At 33.6% G+C, this 14706-nt stretch overlaps 4 protein-coding genes and 3 long non-coding RNA genes across 7 annotated transcripts; 4 read left to right on the forward strand and 3 right to left on the reverse strand.

The window, feature by feature from the left end:
• The first annotated feature begins 1742 nt into the window (after positions 1-1742).
• LOC110863464 (SEC14-like protein 4) lies at positions 1743-2852 on the forward strand. The gene is made up of 2 exons (XM_022112780.2): positions 1743-2263; positions 2332-2852. The coding sequence occupies exons 1-2, from the start codon at positions 1800-1802 to the stop codon at positions 2711-2713; spliced, it is 846 nt and encodes a 281-aa protein (XP_021968472.1). The 5' UTR covers positions 1743-1799; the 3' UTR covers positions 2714-2852.
• Positions 2853-3560: 708 nt separating this feature from the next.
• Positions 3561-4252, forward strand: LOC110841769 (FK506-binding protein 2). Its single transcript, XM_022087466.2, has 3 exons — positions 3561-3757; positions 3854-4014; positions 4107-4252. Exons 1-3 carry the CDS (start codon positions 3561-3563, stop codon positions 4175-4177), a joined length of 429 nt encoding a protein of 142 aa, XP_021943158.1. The 3' UTR covers positions 4178-4252.
• Positions 4253-4456: 204 nt separating this feature from the next.
• LOC110863373 lies at positions 4457-5693 on the reverse strand. Its single transcript, XM_022112668.2, has 3 exons — positions 5221-5693; positions 4891-5125; positions 4457-4818 (listed from the first exon to the last, which is right to left on the reverse strand). The coding sequence occupies exons 1-3, from the start codon at positions 5284-5286 to the stop codon at positions 4700-4702; spliced, it is 420 nt and encodes a 139-aa protein (XP_021968360.1). The 5' UTR covers positions 5287-5693; the 3' UTR covers positions 4457-4699.
• Positions 5694-7579: 1886 nt separating this feature from the next.
• Positions 7580-8485, forward strand: LOC110863157 (alpha-crystallin A chain). Its single transcript, XM_022112404.2, has 2 exons — positions 7580-7926; positions 8037-8485. Exons 1-2 carry the CDS (start codon positions 7717-7719, stop codon positions 8346-8348), a joined length of 522 nt encoding a protein of 173 aa, XP_021968096.1. The 5' UTR covers positions 7580-7716; the 3' UTR covers positions 8349-8485.
• A 1252-nt stretch (positions 8486-9737) lies between these two features.
• LOC110863023 lies at positions 9738-10340 on the forward strand. The gene is made up of 2 exons (XR_002549243.2): positions 9738-9884; positions 9976-10340. It is a non-coding gene; the product is annotated as an uncharacterized LOC110863023 (long non-coding RNA).
• A 332-nt stretch (positions 10341-10672) lies between these two features.
• Positions 10673-11291, reverse strand: LOC110863022. Its single transcript, XR_002549242.2, has 2 exons — positions 11056-11291; positions 10673-10972 (listed from the first exon to the last, which is right to left on the reverse strand). It is a non-coding gene; the product is annotated as an uncharacterized LOC110863022 (long non-coding RNA).
• An 808-nt stretch (positions 11292-12099) lies between these two features.
• On the reverse strand, positions 12100-12876 carry LOC118433972. The gene is made up of 3 exons (XR_004833700.1): positions 12665-12876; positions 12444-12586; positions 12100-12351 (listed from the first exon to the last, which is right to left on the reverse strand). It is a non-coding gene; the product is annotated as an uncharacterized LOC118433972 (long non-coding RNA).
• Positions 12877-14706: the final 1830 nt, after the last annotated feature.

Genomic DNA, 14706 nt, shown 5'->3' on the forward strand with positions numbered 1-14706 from the left:
TAAAATTTGAGCCCTTAAGTCTTTCATATCTGTCTCCATGCACATTAACTTTATGACTTCATCCCTTCATTTGAGATCAGAGAATATCTGTATTTTCTATGCCAAACAAGACCAATATATTTTCTTATACATATATGTATGGGCAAATATCATGTTTCATGTAGATTTTAGACCGTTGCATTGTATGAATCATACCACATCATGATAAAAATTTCAAACGAAACATTATGAATTGAATAACAAAAATAAAGTACTGTGTCAAGACAGTCAGTCAGTCATAAGTATTTAAGAATCACTTTCTAAACCTATAAATATTTGTTCGCACTTGCATTTTTGATGCTTTATTTCAGACATGATTTAATTCCAATATGGGACATCGGATAACTGGGATTATTTTCCAAACCAATACTCGAAGCTTTGTTATGTACCTTGTACTTATGAATGTGTATGCATATCAAATTGGTCTCAGCTACCATCTCAGAAGAATAGTTTTAAAGAATTCGATATATTTAACGACTTATGTCATGAACACAAATCCTGAGCAAAAGTAAGTAGTTACTATCATGAGACTTAATCTTAATGGCCAAAGACACTAAAAAATCATTGCTTTGGATTTTCAGAAGACTTTCGGATTTCAGGTCAGTACAAGAAATGTATGCATGCTGTAAATATTTCTTTCACTGAAATGTGCGTCGGTACAAATTTGCAATTTACAAAAATAGATGATATTAGCAAAGAAAGTAGCATAATTTATTTTTTTAATTTCGGTCACCTTTATCCAGTATAATTCGTCAATAGGCTGTTAATTAAATGCTTCATTTTCTGCAGAAGAGTGTAATTGCGACATAATTACTATGCATTACTGAATGACTAGTGAGAATTAGTTTAATGTATTAGAACAATTACGCATACATGCATGCTTATTTATGTAATGCATTGCAAGGGGTGTAGTACGTACATTACATGGTTCGTGTTAATTTGTATCCCCGGTATTTTACAGCTTTACATGATAAGTATAAATTCATTTAAAACAAATCTTTGAGCAGTACTGGATATCCGTAAAATTAGTCATTCTTAAAAGGTCAAAGACATCAATGCTTAATTAATGGAGATTAATTGATAATGAGTCCAATACTTATTTAAAATACGGCACTACAGATATTTGCCTAAGCTTCCGTATTTTTTTACCAATATTCTATTCGTATAGTCTTCTCCATAAAAGTGCATGTTCCAGAAACCAAAAATACATATACCTGACCTTTTCCTCAATTATGCAAACAAGGACGAATAAAATGAGCTAAGCACAATATACATAATTCGCTCAATACAGATTGGATTGCTGGAATTGGCATACATAAGTAAATTGATATACACACGCATATATGTACAACGAGATTATGCGAAAGAATATCCCATTGATTCTACTTATTACACTTCCTGTTGGACGATCAATCAATCATCCTCATCGTGTAGCAGTTGCGGTACACCTTGAGTCCTGCGAACTTTTATGAAAATCACAATACGCAAAGATATGGAATGGAATCAATTGGAGTCTAATTGAAGCCTCACACTTGACCACAAATAATGCAATGCAACTCAGGACTCACATACACACATGGATTCATATGACGCATGACCTCCTCGATACACATTGGTTATAGTGAGGCGAAAGGACGACCACTTGCATACTCGCAATAATGACGAAGGATAAGATATTATGTACATCCGTTCACTTTTATTATTATACTTGTTGCCAGTGTCACCTCAACATTCGCATCCTGCTTGCTGCATCATTTAAAATGGCAGCTCCTAAATATACCCAAGAAGAACAAGAAAAATTGATACAATTTCGTTTAAATTTGTCCGATCTTGACCTGACACCGCATCAACTGGAAGACGAGTTTCTCATAAAATGGTTGCGAGCTCGGAGTCTGGACCTCGTCTTGGCAGAGAAAATGCTGAGAGATTCGATCAAGTGGAGAAAAGAGTTTAAAGCAGATACAATTTTGGAGGAAGAATTTCCTTATGAATTAGCCACGGCTGAGCCGATGGCATTCTGTGGTGTTTCCAAGGACGGTTTTGCTGCTAATATTCACCCGTTTGGAAGATACGACTCGAAAGGTGTGGTTGAGAAGTATGGTCCAGATATGCTGGAACGCTTCCATGTTCAGAAAGGCGAGAGCGTTATAAGGATTATGCGCAACGTGAGCGAGAAGATTCAAGTTCCTGTGACCCAAACTATCGAAATCTTTGATATGGAAGGGTTCGATATTTATCACATATTTTTTTGGTATAATGATATAGTTTTTTAGAGATTGATCGTATTTGCAGGTATTCGTTTCGACAGTTCTGTTCTAAAGCTGCAATCGAATATTTCATGAGAGTGTGTCCCAAAATGGAATCAAACTATCCAGAAATGATGCACTACGTCATGGTGATAAATGCCCCCAGATTTTTCAACGTCATGTTCAGTATTGTTAAGCCGTTCATGAGTAAGGCCACTCTGGATAAGATGCAAGTTTTTGGATGTGACAAAGAGAAGTGGAAGAAAGTTGTACGAGAGAGATTTCCGGTAGAAAATATGCCACCCTACTGGGGCGGCACCTTGGAGGGAGTGGATGCCTACTGCTCGGACAGCGACATTTGGATAAGGTCACCCAAACCAAAAGATTTGAAGCGGATGATGGAGGAGGAATTTAGAATTGAAGCATAGTTTTTGAACTGGAACCCCATGCAGGGCATACACACATATGTATGCATATTATGTAAAATTTTACATGAAATTCCGTATATACTGTTTTTTGCGCAATGTGATAAATTTAGAAAAATAACTAATTATGTAGTGTGTTATAGTACAAGAAATATTTAAGATTGTGTAATTGTTATAATTTTAGTGTCAAGATTATTAAAGTGAAATATTTATTTACTGTACATTAAAATGTAAGCTTGAGCATAATATTTTGTGGGCATATGTAATGTAAGTAATTCACGACACGATATATAGATACGTATACATATCGTCTGATATATTTTATTGGGAGCCGCAAATGTAACGTATCTTGTAGCATATACGAGTGCATACATAATTATGTATATAACAAATTTGTATTTCAAAGCCAATCAGGCATATACTAAATACGCAATATCAGTTTTATAATTCATGCATCCGACGCCCCGACTAGCCTGATTCGGTTACATTTTGAAATCTTGAAGTCTTTGTAGACAGAGACATACATTGGACATAAGGAGTTGAATATATATATGTATGTACTACATATATTGCATAACATATTCACTTTTATCCATATCCACACATACATATGTACATATCTGTATGTATAACTCTATGAGTCAATAAACCCATTGTTACTTCATTTCCGTTGACCATCATGCTTATGTATTTAGGTACATAGGTACATGGAAATGTCGTAACGTGACTACATGAATTGAGAAAACAATAAGCTTATAAAACATTATGATTATTGCCCTGTTTGGCATTTATGTAGATAGTTTAGTTGACATATATGTATAGTTTTTATAACATGCATATTTTGTCCAAGATGAGGCTCCTGTTTTTGGTCGTGGTGGGGTTTTATGGTGTCTTTGTGGTCGAGGCTGGTCGCAAATGGGTCGATCAAGGGGTCGAGATCGAAGTATTGTACGAACCCTCAAACTGTACTTATCGCTCACAGATGAAGGATATGCTCACTACGGATTACATTGGAAAATTTCCGGATGGAAAAAAGTTTGACTCTACGTAAGTTATTTTCTCGTAAATATACATCTATCTAGTTACCTCTACCGTTTGGTAGATGAGGTACAATATAAATGATTTCGGGACGTTAAATTGCAGATATGATCGTAAAGAGGCTATGACATATATAATGGGACAAGGGGACGTTATCAAGGGATGTGAAATTGGAACAATGAAGATGTGCAAAGGGGAAAAACGTTACCTCGTCATACCCCCAAATCTTGCGTATGGATCCACCCAATATGGCCAAATCCCACCAAGTAAGCAAAATTGTATATGTATGAGTCGAAATAAAATTAAGAATCAGTACTTTTTAAAAACTTTTTCTGAAAAATAATTTACTATTTTTTAGATTCCACCCTGACTTTTGAGATTGTGCTCACAGATTTACAAGAAGATCCCTTTAGAGCGTTTGATCCATAAATATTTATTATTACAAGAAATTAGCTCAGCGTTGCATAGCCCCAACCAGGATTTATTACTCAACCATATTTGTCAGTTTGCAGGGTCTATATCATAATTATCCTGTTATATACCATTAAATATATAATTTAAATATTTTGCAGTTGGATGAATATTTCCCATTATTTGATACTAAATTCTCTAAGTATTCAATTATCTTTTCACCCTTAGACTGTCAGGACCAGGGCCCTCAGTATATGAGGTTGCCTAATGCATTCATAATTAGAATAGTGGGATAAGTAAATAAGAAGCAAAAAACAACTTTATTTCTGCCGATTTTCCCAAAAAGTAGTAATTGTATGTATGTAGTAATATACATCAGCAATAATTAACACCTATTGATTTTTAAAAAATCTAGGACAGATTAACTAACAGTAACTGATAAGTTTGTTTAAATTTGGAAGTTCACTAATCATGGCGTATCGTTTTTTGAATAATTTTTCATATCTCCAAGCAACTAAATTTATGAAGTAGTCAATTTCATTAGATGACAGTCTCCATGAAGAGTCGTTCCTCAATGATTTTTCGGCAACCATAATACTTGTTCTTGAATAATGGCTTTCCCTCATCCGTCATGGCGATTGCAAGACCGATCATGATTTCTTTTCAGAGAGAATTAAATAATTTGATAATACTCAGTAATTCTTACTCAGTAATTCTTACTTGTTTCTTACCTTTGAAGGTACAATTCAATTCAGCCGACTTTGCAGCAAGGCCTTTCTCTACTACGTACCAATAGACCCACTGTAAACCTCCTCGACGAATGAATTCTCGTGCGTTTTCAACATTATTGGAAATCGAGAGCTGGATTTCTGACCAAATGCAGATCAGAAGAGCACAATGTTCCAAGGAAATAATCCGGGCATCCTTTCCAGTCCAGTGCAGATGTTCTAGTTCTTTTACAAGCTTCTACAAATATGAATTTATTTAGTGCAAATGCATGCGTTTTGCAGAACCTTAAATGAAATTTCGATATATATGTAGGTACATATGCATTTACTCACCTTTACCAAAACTGGTTGATTCAAAGGGGCGGATTTATTGCTGATAAATTTCATGGGAAACTTCATTTTCGTAGTTGTATCTGATATAGATTTTCACAATTTATTCGTCAAAATTATGAATACGTACTTCAAATTCCCCTAAAAATAGCCAACTGAAACATGTTGAACTTAAAAATAAAATGAATTGTGGTAACAGTGAAATTCTGAATTTTTGAAGAACCGTAGAACATTCCAACAAATTTTGTCAAATTGAAAATTTAGTTAATTTCACTTCTTGATTGTCAGTTAACTGACAACAATTTGATATTAGTGAAAGAGTTAGGATGAGAAATGAGAATCTAAAAACAATGTCGCAGGAATGGCGAAAAGAGACGTTTGCGCTTGTATTGCAATATGAAACTGCGCGTTAACGACGGGGATTGTAATGAATATAATGCTAAATAATAGGTAAATGCTAATACAAAAAATTGAAGTGGATAGTGAATATTGTAATGTTATTCTAGTGAGTCATATAAAATCATAAACAAACGATACGTTATGGGTTTCCATGGAGATCCCATGCTTTGCTTTGAAATGACAAACAACATTTGACAGGAAATTTATCGCTGAAGAGTTATTGCATAAATATATTTGCGATGCAACCAAAGTCCGACTTGTCCACTAGCTTGTCATAAATTATAATTTTGTTTACATCATTTATCCGACTCTATTAATATATTTGATTTGTGTATTTGAGGTCGGAGTTAAAAATGACCGAAACTACTTAGACAGCATTTTATATAATTCCTTAAATATTTAGTGTTTTATTCAATTGATCCAGTTTTAAAATTTCGTCAGTAAAAATGAATGCGTTTCATAATTCATGGATAAATTTCATGACAGAAATATTGCAATTGCTCATTAAATAATTTGTTTAAAAAATAAAATTTAAAAGCCAGGGTTTGCTTGCATTTCATATTTTTCTGTGTTCATTGTTGCTTGAATCCATAATAATTGTATGGACGATATGAAATGCTTCAAAATGGACTGGGGGCCTGGGGGTCATGTTTATGCGTTAGTGTAATTAATTGTTTTCAATTACATAAAAAAAGAAAGTAGATGTTAGTTATGTGTATTTTACTGTGAAACCTTCTTTCATTTGTAGAACCAGGGAAAAGATACTCGGTTTTAAAACCATTTCTAGTTATCTTCATTAAATGGATATAATTAGACTGTTATAATTGGATTGTTAGTAATAAATTATCAATGGGTCTTTACTATCACGTGTAAGAGCTCATTCATAATAGGGAGTGCTCAGCATGTGAGGATAAGCAAAACCGTTAGCTGTTATCGTACAAGTGGATGATCGGTTTGGACAGATAGTTAAATTGATAACTCGTCATAATGCTGTATTGCAGTATAAAAAGAGAATTTGATGGTAATATAACAAATACCATGTTTCTCACAGAGTAAGCGAGATTGTAATATTTGGCAATAGTTGTAGTCAAGGGTGTCTATTATGCGGGTTATATAATCGGGTAAAAAAATGATCGTCTAACGACTATCTTGGTACGATTATTTCCATCAAAAAACTTTTCAAAAGAACCCACAGCGCCATGACTACAACTGATTTTCGTATTTTCAGTGCTGTACTACACAATTGCAAAAGTGCATCACCAAAAGCAATTTATGGCGAACGCATGATCTGAAGTTATTTTTCAATTTTGCTAATAGTTTTCACAATTAAATGAAAAAAAAGTAATTTCGATCAAATCAAGCCCAAAATATACATACGCGCGTTAGGATTAAAAGTTACCAAGGTCAACTTCTATAAATCCCTAAAGCTTTACTCAAATTCTTTATTCGTAACTCCAAAACTTTAATTTTATTTCTGTCCGTCTCAATCGTCAGGTTAATAAATAATGTTTGTACCTAGTTTTATACGGCGATGAAATGAAACCATGCGTACAAAGAGAAGATTTAACATCAGGCTCTGCAGTTTTATCACTTTTAGAACCAACCGAAATTCCGCAATTCGACATATACGTACCTACTTACATAAATACTATCTTTCTCTAGATCATTTTGTGCCAAACTAAAATTGGATTTATTTACACATGTCCCGCATTAAATGAATGGCTACTTATAACTAATCTTCCGTAAAGAAGCGTCGTCGTCGCCGTATGGTTTGCATATCTAATGTGCCTTGTTCCACATTTATTTCTGCTCCTTGTTGATTCCAACTGTCAGGATTTTATCAACAATCTTGTTATTGAACTTGGCTTAACGGTTTGGTATCGTGTTCAACATCACGTATTCTGCCAAAGATTATAATAAATCTGTTTCTCATTCACTTTCTCAGATGAATAAAAGTTGGTATCTGAATGAAATCTGAACTAATCTTTCTTTAGCTCTGTTCCAAGGAATTGCATAAATTTTTGTAGATTTTTAAAACAAGTATTTCACTAAAATCTTGCAATTCATCAAGAGGAAAAATAAATAGTTGTTGTTACAAACATGTATTCCCCAGTGCGCAGCCCTTCGTACTCTCATCACGAGCTGACAACCCCACATTGTTACTACCCACACCCACCTCCCCACCTCCCTTATCATCTCCAATCGCATCACCCCTGGATTTACAAGTATCCCGTGGAGGGGTCTCTTCGACCGTCCTACTCAATTCAGAGTGGACTCTCGGAAGTTTTTCACACAAGAGAAAAGATTACGGTACGATTATCTTAAGTTCATAATCCTAACGAAAATACTTCTGACATTTCCTAAAAAGTTTAACAAGTTAAACTCAAACGTAAAAAGCTACATTGTTTTACGTATTTCAGATCAAACTGGATGTGCAAGACTATTCCCCTGACGAACTCGTGGTGAAGACGGTGGACGAGCATCTTTTGGTGGAAGGGAAGCATGAGGAAAAGGCGGATGAGCATGGTTACATAACACGATCGTTTAAACGGCGCTATGTCCTCCCACCAGAAGTTGATAAGGACGATGTCCAAGTGGAGTGCGAAATAGGATTGGATGGCGTTTTGAGAATATCTGTGCCAAAAAAGTTGTCCGTTACCACTGGGAATGAAAAGGTTCATGCGATCAAAAAGGTGGACAATAGTAGCGTGGTAACAAAGCCAACACAGTAGTTTGACATAAGATAGCAAGTGTTATTAAACTAGTAAAAATTATGGAGGATATATTACATAGATGTATTTAGATAATTTGTAACCAATTGGTTCCCGAAATGAGAATAAATATTAAACACTAAAGCTATGAGAATTAATTGATCACGTTCTTAATTCTGAGTAAGTAATATTTGCCTTAAGTTCAAATGCATTGTTTAAAAATTTTCAATGGTAAATAAGTACGATGAAGCACTGTTATAAACTTTGTAAATTCCAAAATTTGTACACTCACTTGATGGATTCTGAATACTGGTGGTGGTAATTATAATGAAATGCAAACGTAGAATATGTGTAGAATTTGCATATACTGCTGCAAAGTAGTGCAAAGATTACTTATGCGAAACGAATCTGGATCATATTAATTGCAAATGATGGATACTACATAATACATACATACTCCTGATTGATTTTTCGCTTGAACTCGAAATTAGTTTAGCTGTAGCCACATCTCACATCAATTAATCCCATACAATAAATAGTAATAGAAACACCAGTTCCAGCATTGTGGAGTAAGAGGGTGTGGTCCAATAAAAATCCAAATTTAGAAAAATTAGCACAATGACTTAAGAAAAGAGTTGAGATAATGATTAAAGTATGTATCTAAATAGTTGAAAGACCAATTACTAAAGTATGTATGCCCGATGAAAAAATTGGCTTACAGGTATCACCGAGTTTTGAGTTACAGACTTTCAAATATTTACATCGGGAAGAACTTTTGTGCTACATACATGTCCTTCGTTGGATAGAAATGATACTATTAGATAGACGTGTACCATACATAAATATATGCATTATGCGAGGAAAATTTGCTACATAGATAGTACTGGTTATTTGATTTATCCCATTTCCACACTTACTTATCATACTTATTACCATATATATGTAGATATTTACAGCTACACATATTTTAGTAAATGGAACTGTTACAATTTTACGATATTGTAATTTTACCATCGAGCTATGCGCGCATATGCATGATATACTTAAATACATATTTATGTATGTGTAAGCGAATACGGTTCTATACTCAAACGAATAAACTTTACAAATATGATATCAAAAATGTAGTCTGTACATATCTGATGTATGTAAGCAATTGGTCAAAGATTAATTAGAAAGGAAAGGTTTACGCCTTGGAGATGAAATTGCAAGAATTGCAATAGATATGTATAACGTACTAGCATACATAATCCCAGGTAATGGACTGATAATCTCAGTTCAATGGTTCACACACTCTTGACTTTTGACATTAAGACAGGGTTTCAGTACATATTTATTGATATATGTACATACACGTTTTTTATCATTCTCTACCTAGACTTATCATTAGTAACTTAGTAGTAGTAAGCACGTATCAAATTATCATACCACATTTTAACAGACTGGTTCACGAGTTCTTAGGATTGTTGCTCTTATTGTTTATAGAAACGTGAATATTGCGGAAAGATATTAAAATGGGAAACGCCTCAAGTAGAAATGTGTTTAGGTGCAAAAGTGGTACGATTACATAATTGTCACCAGTATCTGTACTCATACATCAGTGCAAGTGCAAAGACAAAATAAAGATAAATTCTACTTGTTTTGTTAGATTTCAACCACGGTCCGATTGAAAGTGGAAACGAACCAAGGTCAGAAGGTTTTGTCAAAATGTTGGTGGAAACAAGAAGCAAAACTACCGGTGCGATAAGTCTTCCAACTCAAACTTCACCAGCAGCCCCATCAACTCCTTCTGGCTTCAGAAAAAATTCGCTTTTAAAAATGATCAAATTTTAATTATACGTATAATAACTTTCCATATTTATGTAGATATTGCATTATGTACATTGCGTTTAGTTGTTACTTCAAACGGAAACGAAGGACCAATGAAATATACGTATGTATGTTTGCAATTGTCAAGTAGTTTTGTACACTGAAAATGTTTAATAAATAAGTTAACCCGGACATTTAAATACATATCCGTGTAATTTGTTTCCACTGAAATATATCTGTTAAAATTGCATATGTGATGTACCTGGGTACATGCATGTATGAAATGTACACAATTAAACGCATATGTGATATATTATTTATCGTGATGTATAATGCTGCGAATAAATTTGTACACTATGTGTATGCGGAATTATGCATATATGTGTATATATACGAGATTTACGAGATTAAATTACTATTACGAGATTTAATGGAGAATGAAATTATCTTATATGCATTTTCCAGTATATATGTATGTATGTATTTCAAAATTGCTTGCCATGGATATAAATTAATTAATAATTAGTAATTCGAAATTGTAATTTATATAATACACATGGTTTATTTGAATTGTCGATAACAAGTGTTATTGAAACTATTATTTTCTTATCGGTTGTGATGCAGGTTTGTAAATCAATTTAATTTTTAAGTACAGCATAAGCGTTCAGCGGCTTTTTGTTGTTCAATAATCCACAGCGCTCCAGGACAGTGGCCGGGACAATACATTTCCGTAATGTAGCATAAATTCGTCGTCTCGGCTCCACAGGGGCAGGAGGCCTGATTGCAACCGTCACTAAAACTGTACCAGAGATCCCCATTTGATTCAGAACAGGAATCTTTAACATAAAAAATAAATTGTACTTAAAATTAGTCAATTATGTACATAAATTGTGGTTACGATTTGGTTAGGTTCACTCACTGATTTCCTTGATTTCAAGAGGAATGGAGCTTGCTTTCAGGTTTTGAGAAGCAAACAAAACAAATCCACAGAAGGCAAAAATTCGTAAAAATCCCATATTTCAGAAAAGGTGTTTAAATTTCACAAAAGCTCTTGACAGCCGTAGTTGACAGTCTGAAGAGATGAGGAGTAGCTAGAGTAGAAAGGAATTCAATTATGTGAACATTGACGAAATCAAGTAAGAGATTGATGGATAAAAATCAAGTGTTCTGTTTGTACCGTTTGACATTGTACGTAAGTACGTACATACCTATATGTATGTACATATGATAAATGTCTATTTACAATAAGATCCATATCTATACGACCTTTGATTTTTAATAACTACTGACCAGTAGTCAGTATTAGTCACCACACACCCCAATCCTTCTGTAAAAATAACTATGTAGGAGACAACGAATATATGTATTTGCATGGACACAAGTCATTAAAATATCTTTCCCCAAATTCCCAGAATTTTGGGATTAGGGATTTTGAATCCTTACATGCAATGAGTCAAAACATTTCCAGAGCTGAAATCAAAACAACGAAGATAGGCCATATGAAAAAATAACATACATCTCTATGAATAACTATGTATATATGTTACATAGCTATTTACATGTCCCAAGCAACCAAAATCTGCAACTATTGTACTAAATTTGTACAACTGGATTAATGCATATTTTCCGTGAAAATGTGAAGCCGACTTGTGCTTATTTTGTACAAGTCGCATGTACAAAATTCATACCAATAATTTGTCACTACAAGTTTACTTGTACAAAATATGCACAAAATTAACACAAACAAATATGTGCGAATTTTGTGTAAATTTGGTGATGATTAATATGCATTCATGAAGTGAGAATTTGGTGCGAATCTAGTGCGAATTTAGTGCGAATCTATTGCTAATTGTGTGCTAATGGTACGCATGAAATTAATACAAATTCATTTACACGTATTACTCACATTTCAATTATTATTTATTTATTACACATTCATCTGTTGTACATATTTCTACAATAATGTTAGGTATCTCCAAAAACTTAACTAATTAATAGATAATTGCAAATTGGGATACACAAATATTTATCGTAATTAATCTGCAGAATTCGTACTTACGGAGTATAGAGAAAGATTAAGTTAAAATGAATTCCTGACCAATGTCTCATTATTCACCTCAGGCTCTTCTGCTGATAATTTAGGGCGACGCCGTTTGTCGTTATCACATGAGTCGATAGATTTATTCCTTATATGTGTTCTCAACGTATGAATAATCTATAAATTATGCAAAACGTATATTTACATAAATAACCCGAATATATATTAATGCAAAATTAGCTAACAACAATATGTATATATGTAATTACCGTATTTTCCGGCATATAACACGCCATTAGTCGTCCAATCTTTTGAAATCCACGTAGACGGCACAATCTCCACTCATTTGTCACCTTCAAGCTCGAAGAATACGAACTTTTATCCGAAATAGGATTTTGATTTTCGACCATAACTGTCGAAACAAATTTTTTGGTTGGAAATTAAAAATGGAGAAGAGATGATGGAGTTGATGTCAAAAAGAATAACTCACTTGAGGTTTGTTTATTTAATCGCGAATAGAAAAATGATACTAATTTAGTAGTAAATTATTGCAGAATAATCGGTACAAATTTTGTGTGAATATGCTGGCACCTGTTTACTGCATTTTGAGTTTGTACAATTTCCCAGGTACGAATTATGCATGAATTTGGTGCAAAAAATCTCATGAAAATTTAGTGCTAACAAATACGCACTAAATATTCACTTGTTTCTTTGTAATAATTTGCTACTAATTAATTTGTGATAGTTTCGTGGATTTCTTGTGCTAATTTATTAGCAGCACAAAAATTGATACAAATTTTGCACGAATCTTGTACAAATTAATGATTACAACTTTTTATGCACAAAAATTGCATAAACTTGCATTGGGATTCGCAGTAAATTCGCATTGAGGTTACTTGGGGTAGCTCCTATTTCATTTTTACAGGTACAATTTTCTGTACACTTTCTAGCATTTCATTCAGGAAAAAAGAAAAATTGTTTCCGTGTTATTTAAACGGCGAAATAATTTCTGCTATAAATATTGACGGGATTTAATATTCAGTCATTTCACGTGTACCAATCGGTAGTCGCAGGTAATACATACCTACATATATATATGGCATGCATTGTATAATTAATGGGAAAACTGGGGACAAGTCCTGAGACAAGTCATTCAGTTATTTTCCCCTTGCATTTCGTAAATAAGTAAGAACATACACTACCGGTTTTATTTCTAACAAGTTTAATATTATGACCTTAAATTACTAAGGTAAGGAACAGGAAAATATTGGACAAAACATGGATAAAAAAGTACTAAGAAGGTACTTTTACCCTTACTTGTATACAAGGTCCATATATTCCTTTATCGTGTGGATAGTAAGTACATTGGAGATAAACTGTATTGCTGAAGTCATTAACACATATTAACCATTCTTAACAATCCATTAAGTATGTACTGATGCTGAAAATTCCCAACGATAATATTTTATTACCCACTTTTACATAAGTCTATTTGTATTATCCATGTATTTTTACATTCTACATTACTCGTCGATCGATCAGTCATCAGTAGGTTTTTCAGCCCGAGTCCGGGCTTATGAAACCGTTATATGTCCGTCCGTTTATCTGTCCGTAAACAAGAAAGACCCGAAGCGATTAACATGAAATTTTGTCATATGCATATTGGACAAAGTTAGGAAACGAGTTTTAAGATGGACGAAATCGATCAAGTGGTTGACCGGTGGGTGTGGTATTATGAGTGTTTTTGAGCAAAATTTAAAAATTGTTGTAGAAAGCTGAAATTGGGCACAAATGTTACAAATGGTTACTAATGTAAGAATATGAAGAATTACATAAAATTGAAGATTCCATGGGGTGGCTCATGCCGATGTTTAAAAATCATTAAATTAAGCTAAAATTTTGTACCGAAGTAATGAATTGCTGTGCTTTATAGATTACAGTGAACATATGACTAAATTTAATTATTTATGAATACGTATAAGCTATAAGATACATTTGGTATGCTAAAATCTCACGTGTCGCAAAAAAGAGCGATGATAACAATTAGCCCTGACTCGGGCTAAATACTTAAAGGCTCCACTGTGGAGGTTTTATTTATTGCATTAAATAAGTAATCAAAACACATGCAGTAAGTTAAGTAGGATACCCAACGGAAATATTTTAAGACAAAAACATGAAGCACTCAATTTGTATTTACTTTACGAGTTAAGAAGTAGATGAGGCATATATACATACATACGAAAATATTAATAAGTAATAAAGGGCTTAAAAAATTGGAGCTTGTATACATACATAGCTTGACTGTAATTTAAGATTAATTTTACCAATTTAGCCCTGGTTAGTTTGCCAGGCTGGTAGACTTTATTCTATGTCCTCATTTTAGATTGTCATTTCATAGTCCACCCTAGCAGCAAATCAGTTATAAAGAAATGGATAAGAATCGCCAAGACTCTCTCATCACAGACCAAATTTCCCATCCTGAGCGTCCCCTCTTGCGAAACGCCCTTAACGCGAATTCTTTAATATTTGGAT

This window comes from Folsomia candida, unplaced genomic scaffold, assembly GCF_002217175.1.
Source record: "Folsomia candida strain VU population unplaced genomic scaffold, ASM221717v1 Fcan01_Sc001, whole genome shotgun sequence".
NCBI lineage: Eukaryota > Metazoa > Arthropoda > Collembola > Entomobryomorpha > Isotomidae > Folsomia > Folsomia candida.

What these genes read in the sequence shown, in the direction of transcription:
- LOC110841769 (XM_022087466.2), top strand. Translation starts at nt 3,561, where the DNA reads ATGAGGCTCCTGTTTTTGGTCGTGGTGGGGTTTTATGGTGTCTTTGTG. An exon ending in GGAAAAAAGTTTGACTCTAC is followed by an intron (nt 3,758 to 3,853) that starts GTAAGTTATTTT and finishes GTTAAATTGCAG; the next exon opens with ATATGATCGTAAAGAGGCTA. An exon ending in ATATGGCCAAATCCCACCAA is followed by an intron (nt 4,015 to 4,106) that starts GTAAGCAAAATT and finishes ACTATTTTTTAG; the next exon opens with ATTCCACCCTGACTTTTGAG.
- LOC110863157 (XM_022112404.2), top strand. Translation starts at nt 7,717, where the DNA reads ATGTATTCCCCAGTGCGCAGCCCTTCGTACTCTCATCACGAGCTGACA. An exon ending in ACACAAGAGAAAAGATTACG is followed by an intron (nt 7,927 to 8,036) that starts GTACGATTATCT and finishes TACGTATTTCAG; the next exon opens with ATCAAACTGGATGTGCAAGA.
- LOC110863464 (XM_022112780.2), top strand. Translation starts at nt 1,800, where the DNA reads ATGGCAGCTCCTAAATATACCCAAGAAGAACAAGAAAAATTGATACAA. An exon ending in GAAATCTTTGATATGGAAGG is followed by an intron (nt 2,264 to 2,331) that starts GTTCGATATTTA and finishes TCGTATTTGCAG; the next exon opens with GTATTCGTTTCGACAGTTCT.
- LOC110863373 (XM_022112668.2), bottom strand. Translation starts at nt 5,286, where the DNA reads ATGAAGTTTCCCATGAAATTTATCAGCAATAAATCCGCCCCTTTGAAT. An exon ending in ATCAACCAGTTTTGGTAAAG is followed by an intron (nt 5,126 to 5,220) that starts GTGAGTAAATGC and finishes TCATATTTGTAG; the next exon opens with AAGCTTGTAAAAGAACTAGA. An exon ending in ATTGAATTGTACCTTCAAAG is followed by an intron (nt 4,819 to 4,890) that starts GTAAGAAACAAG and finishes CTCTCTGAAAAG; the next exon opens with AAATCATGATCGGTCTTGCA.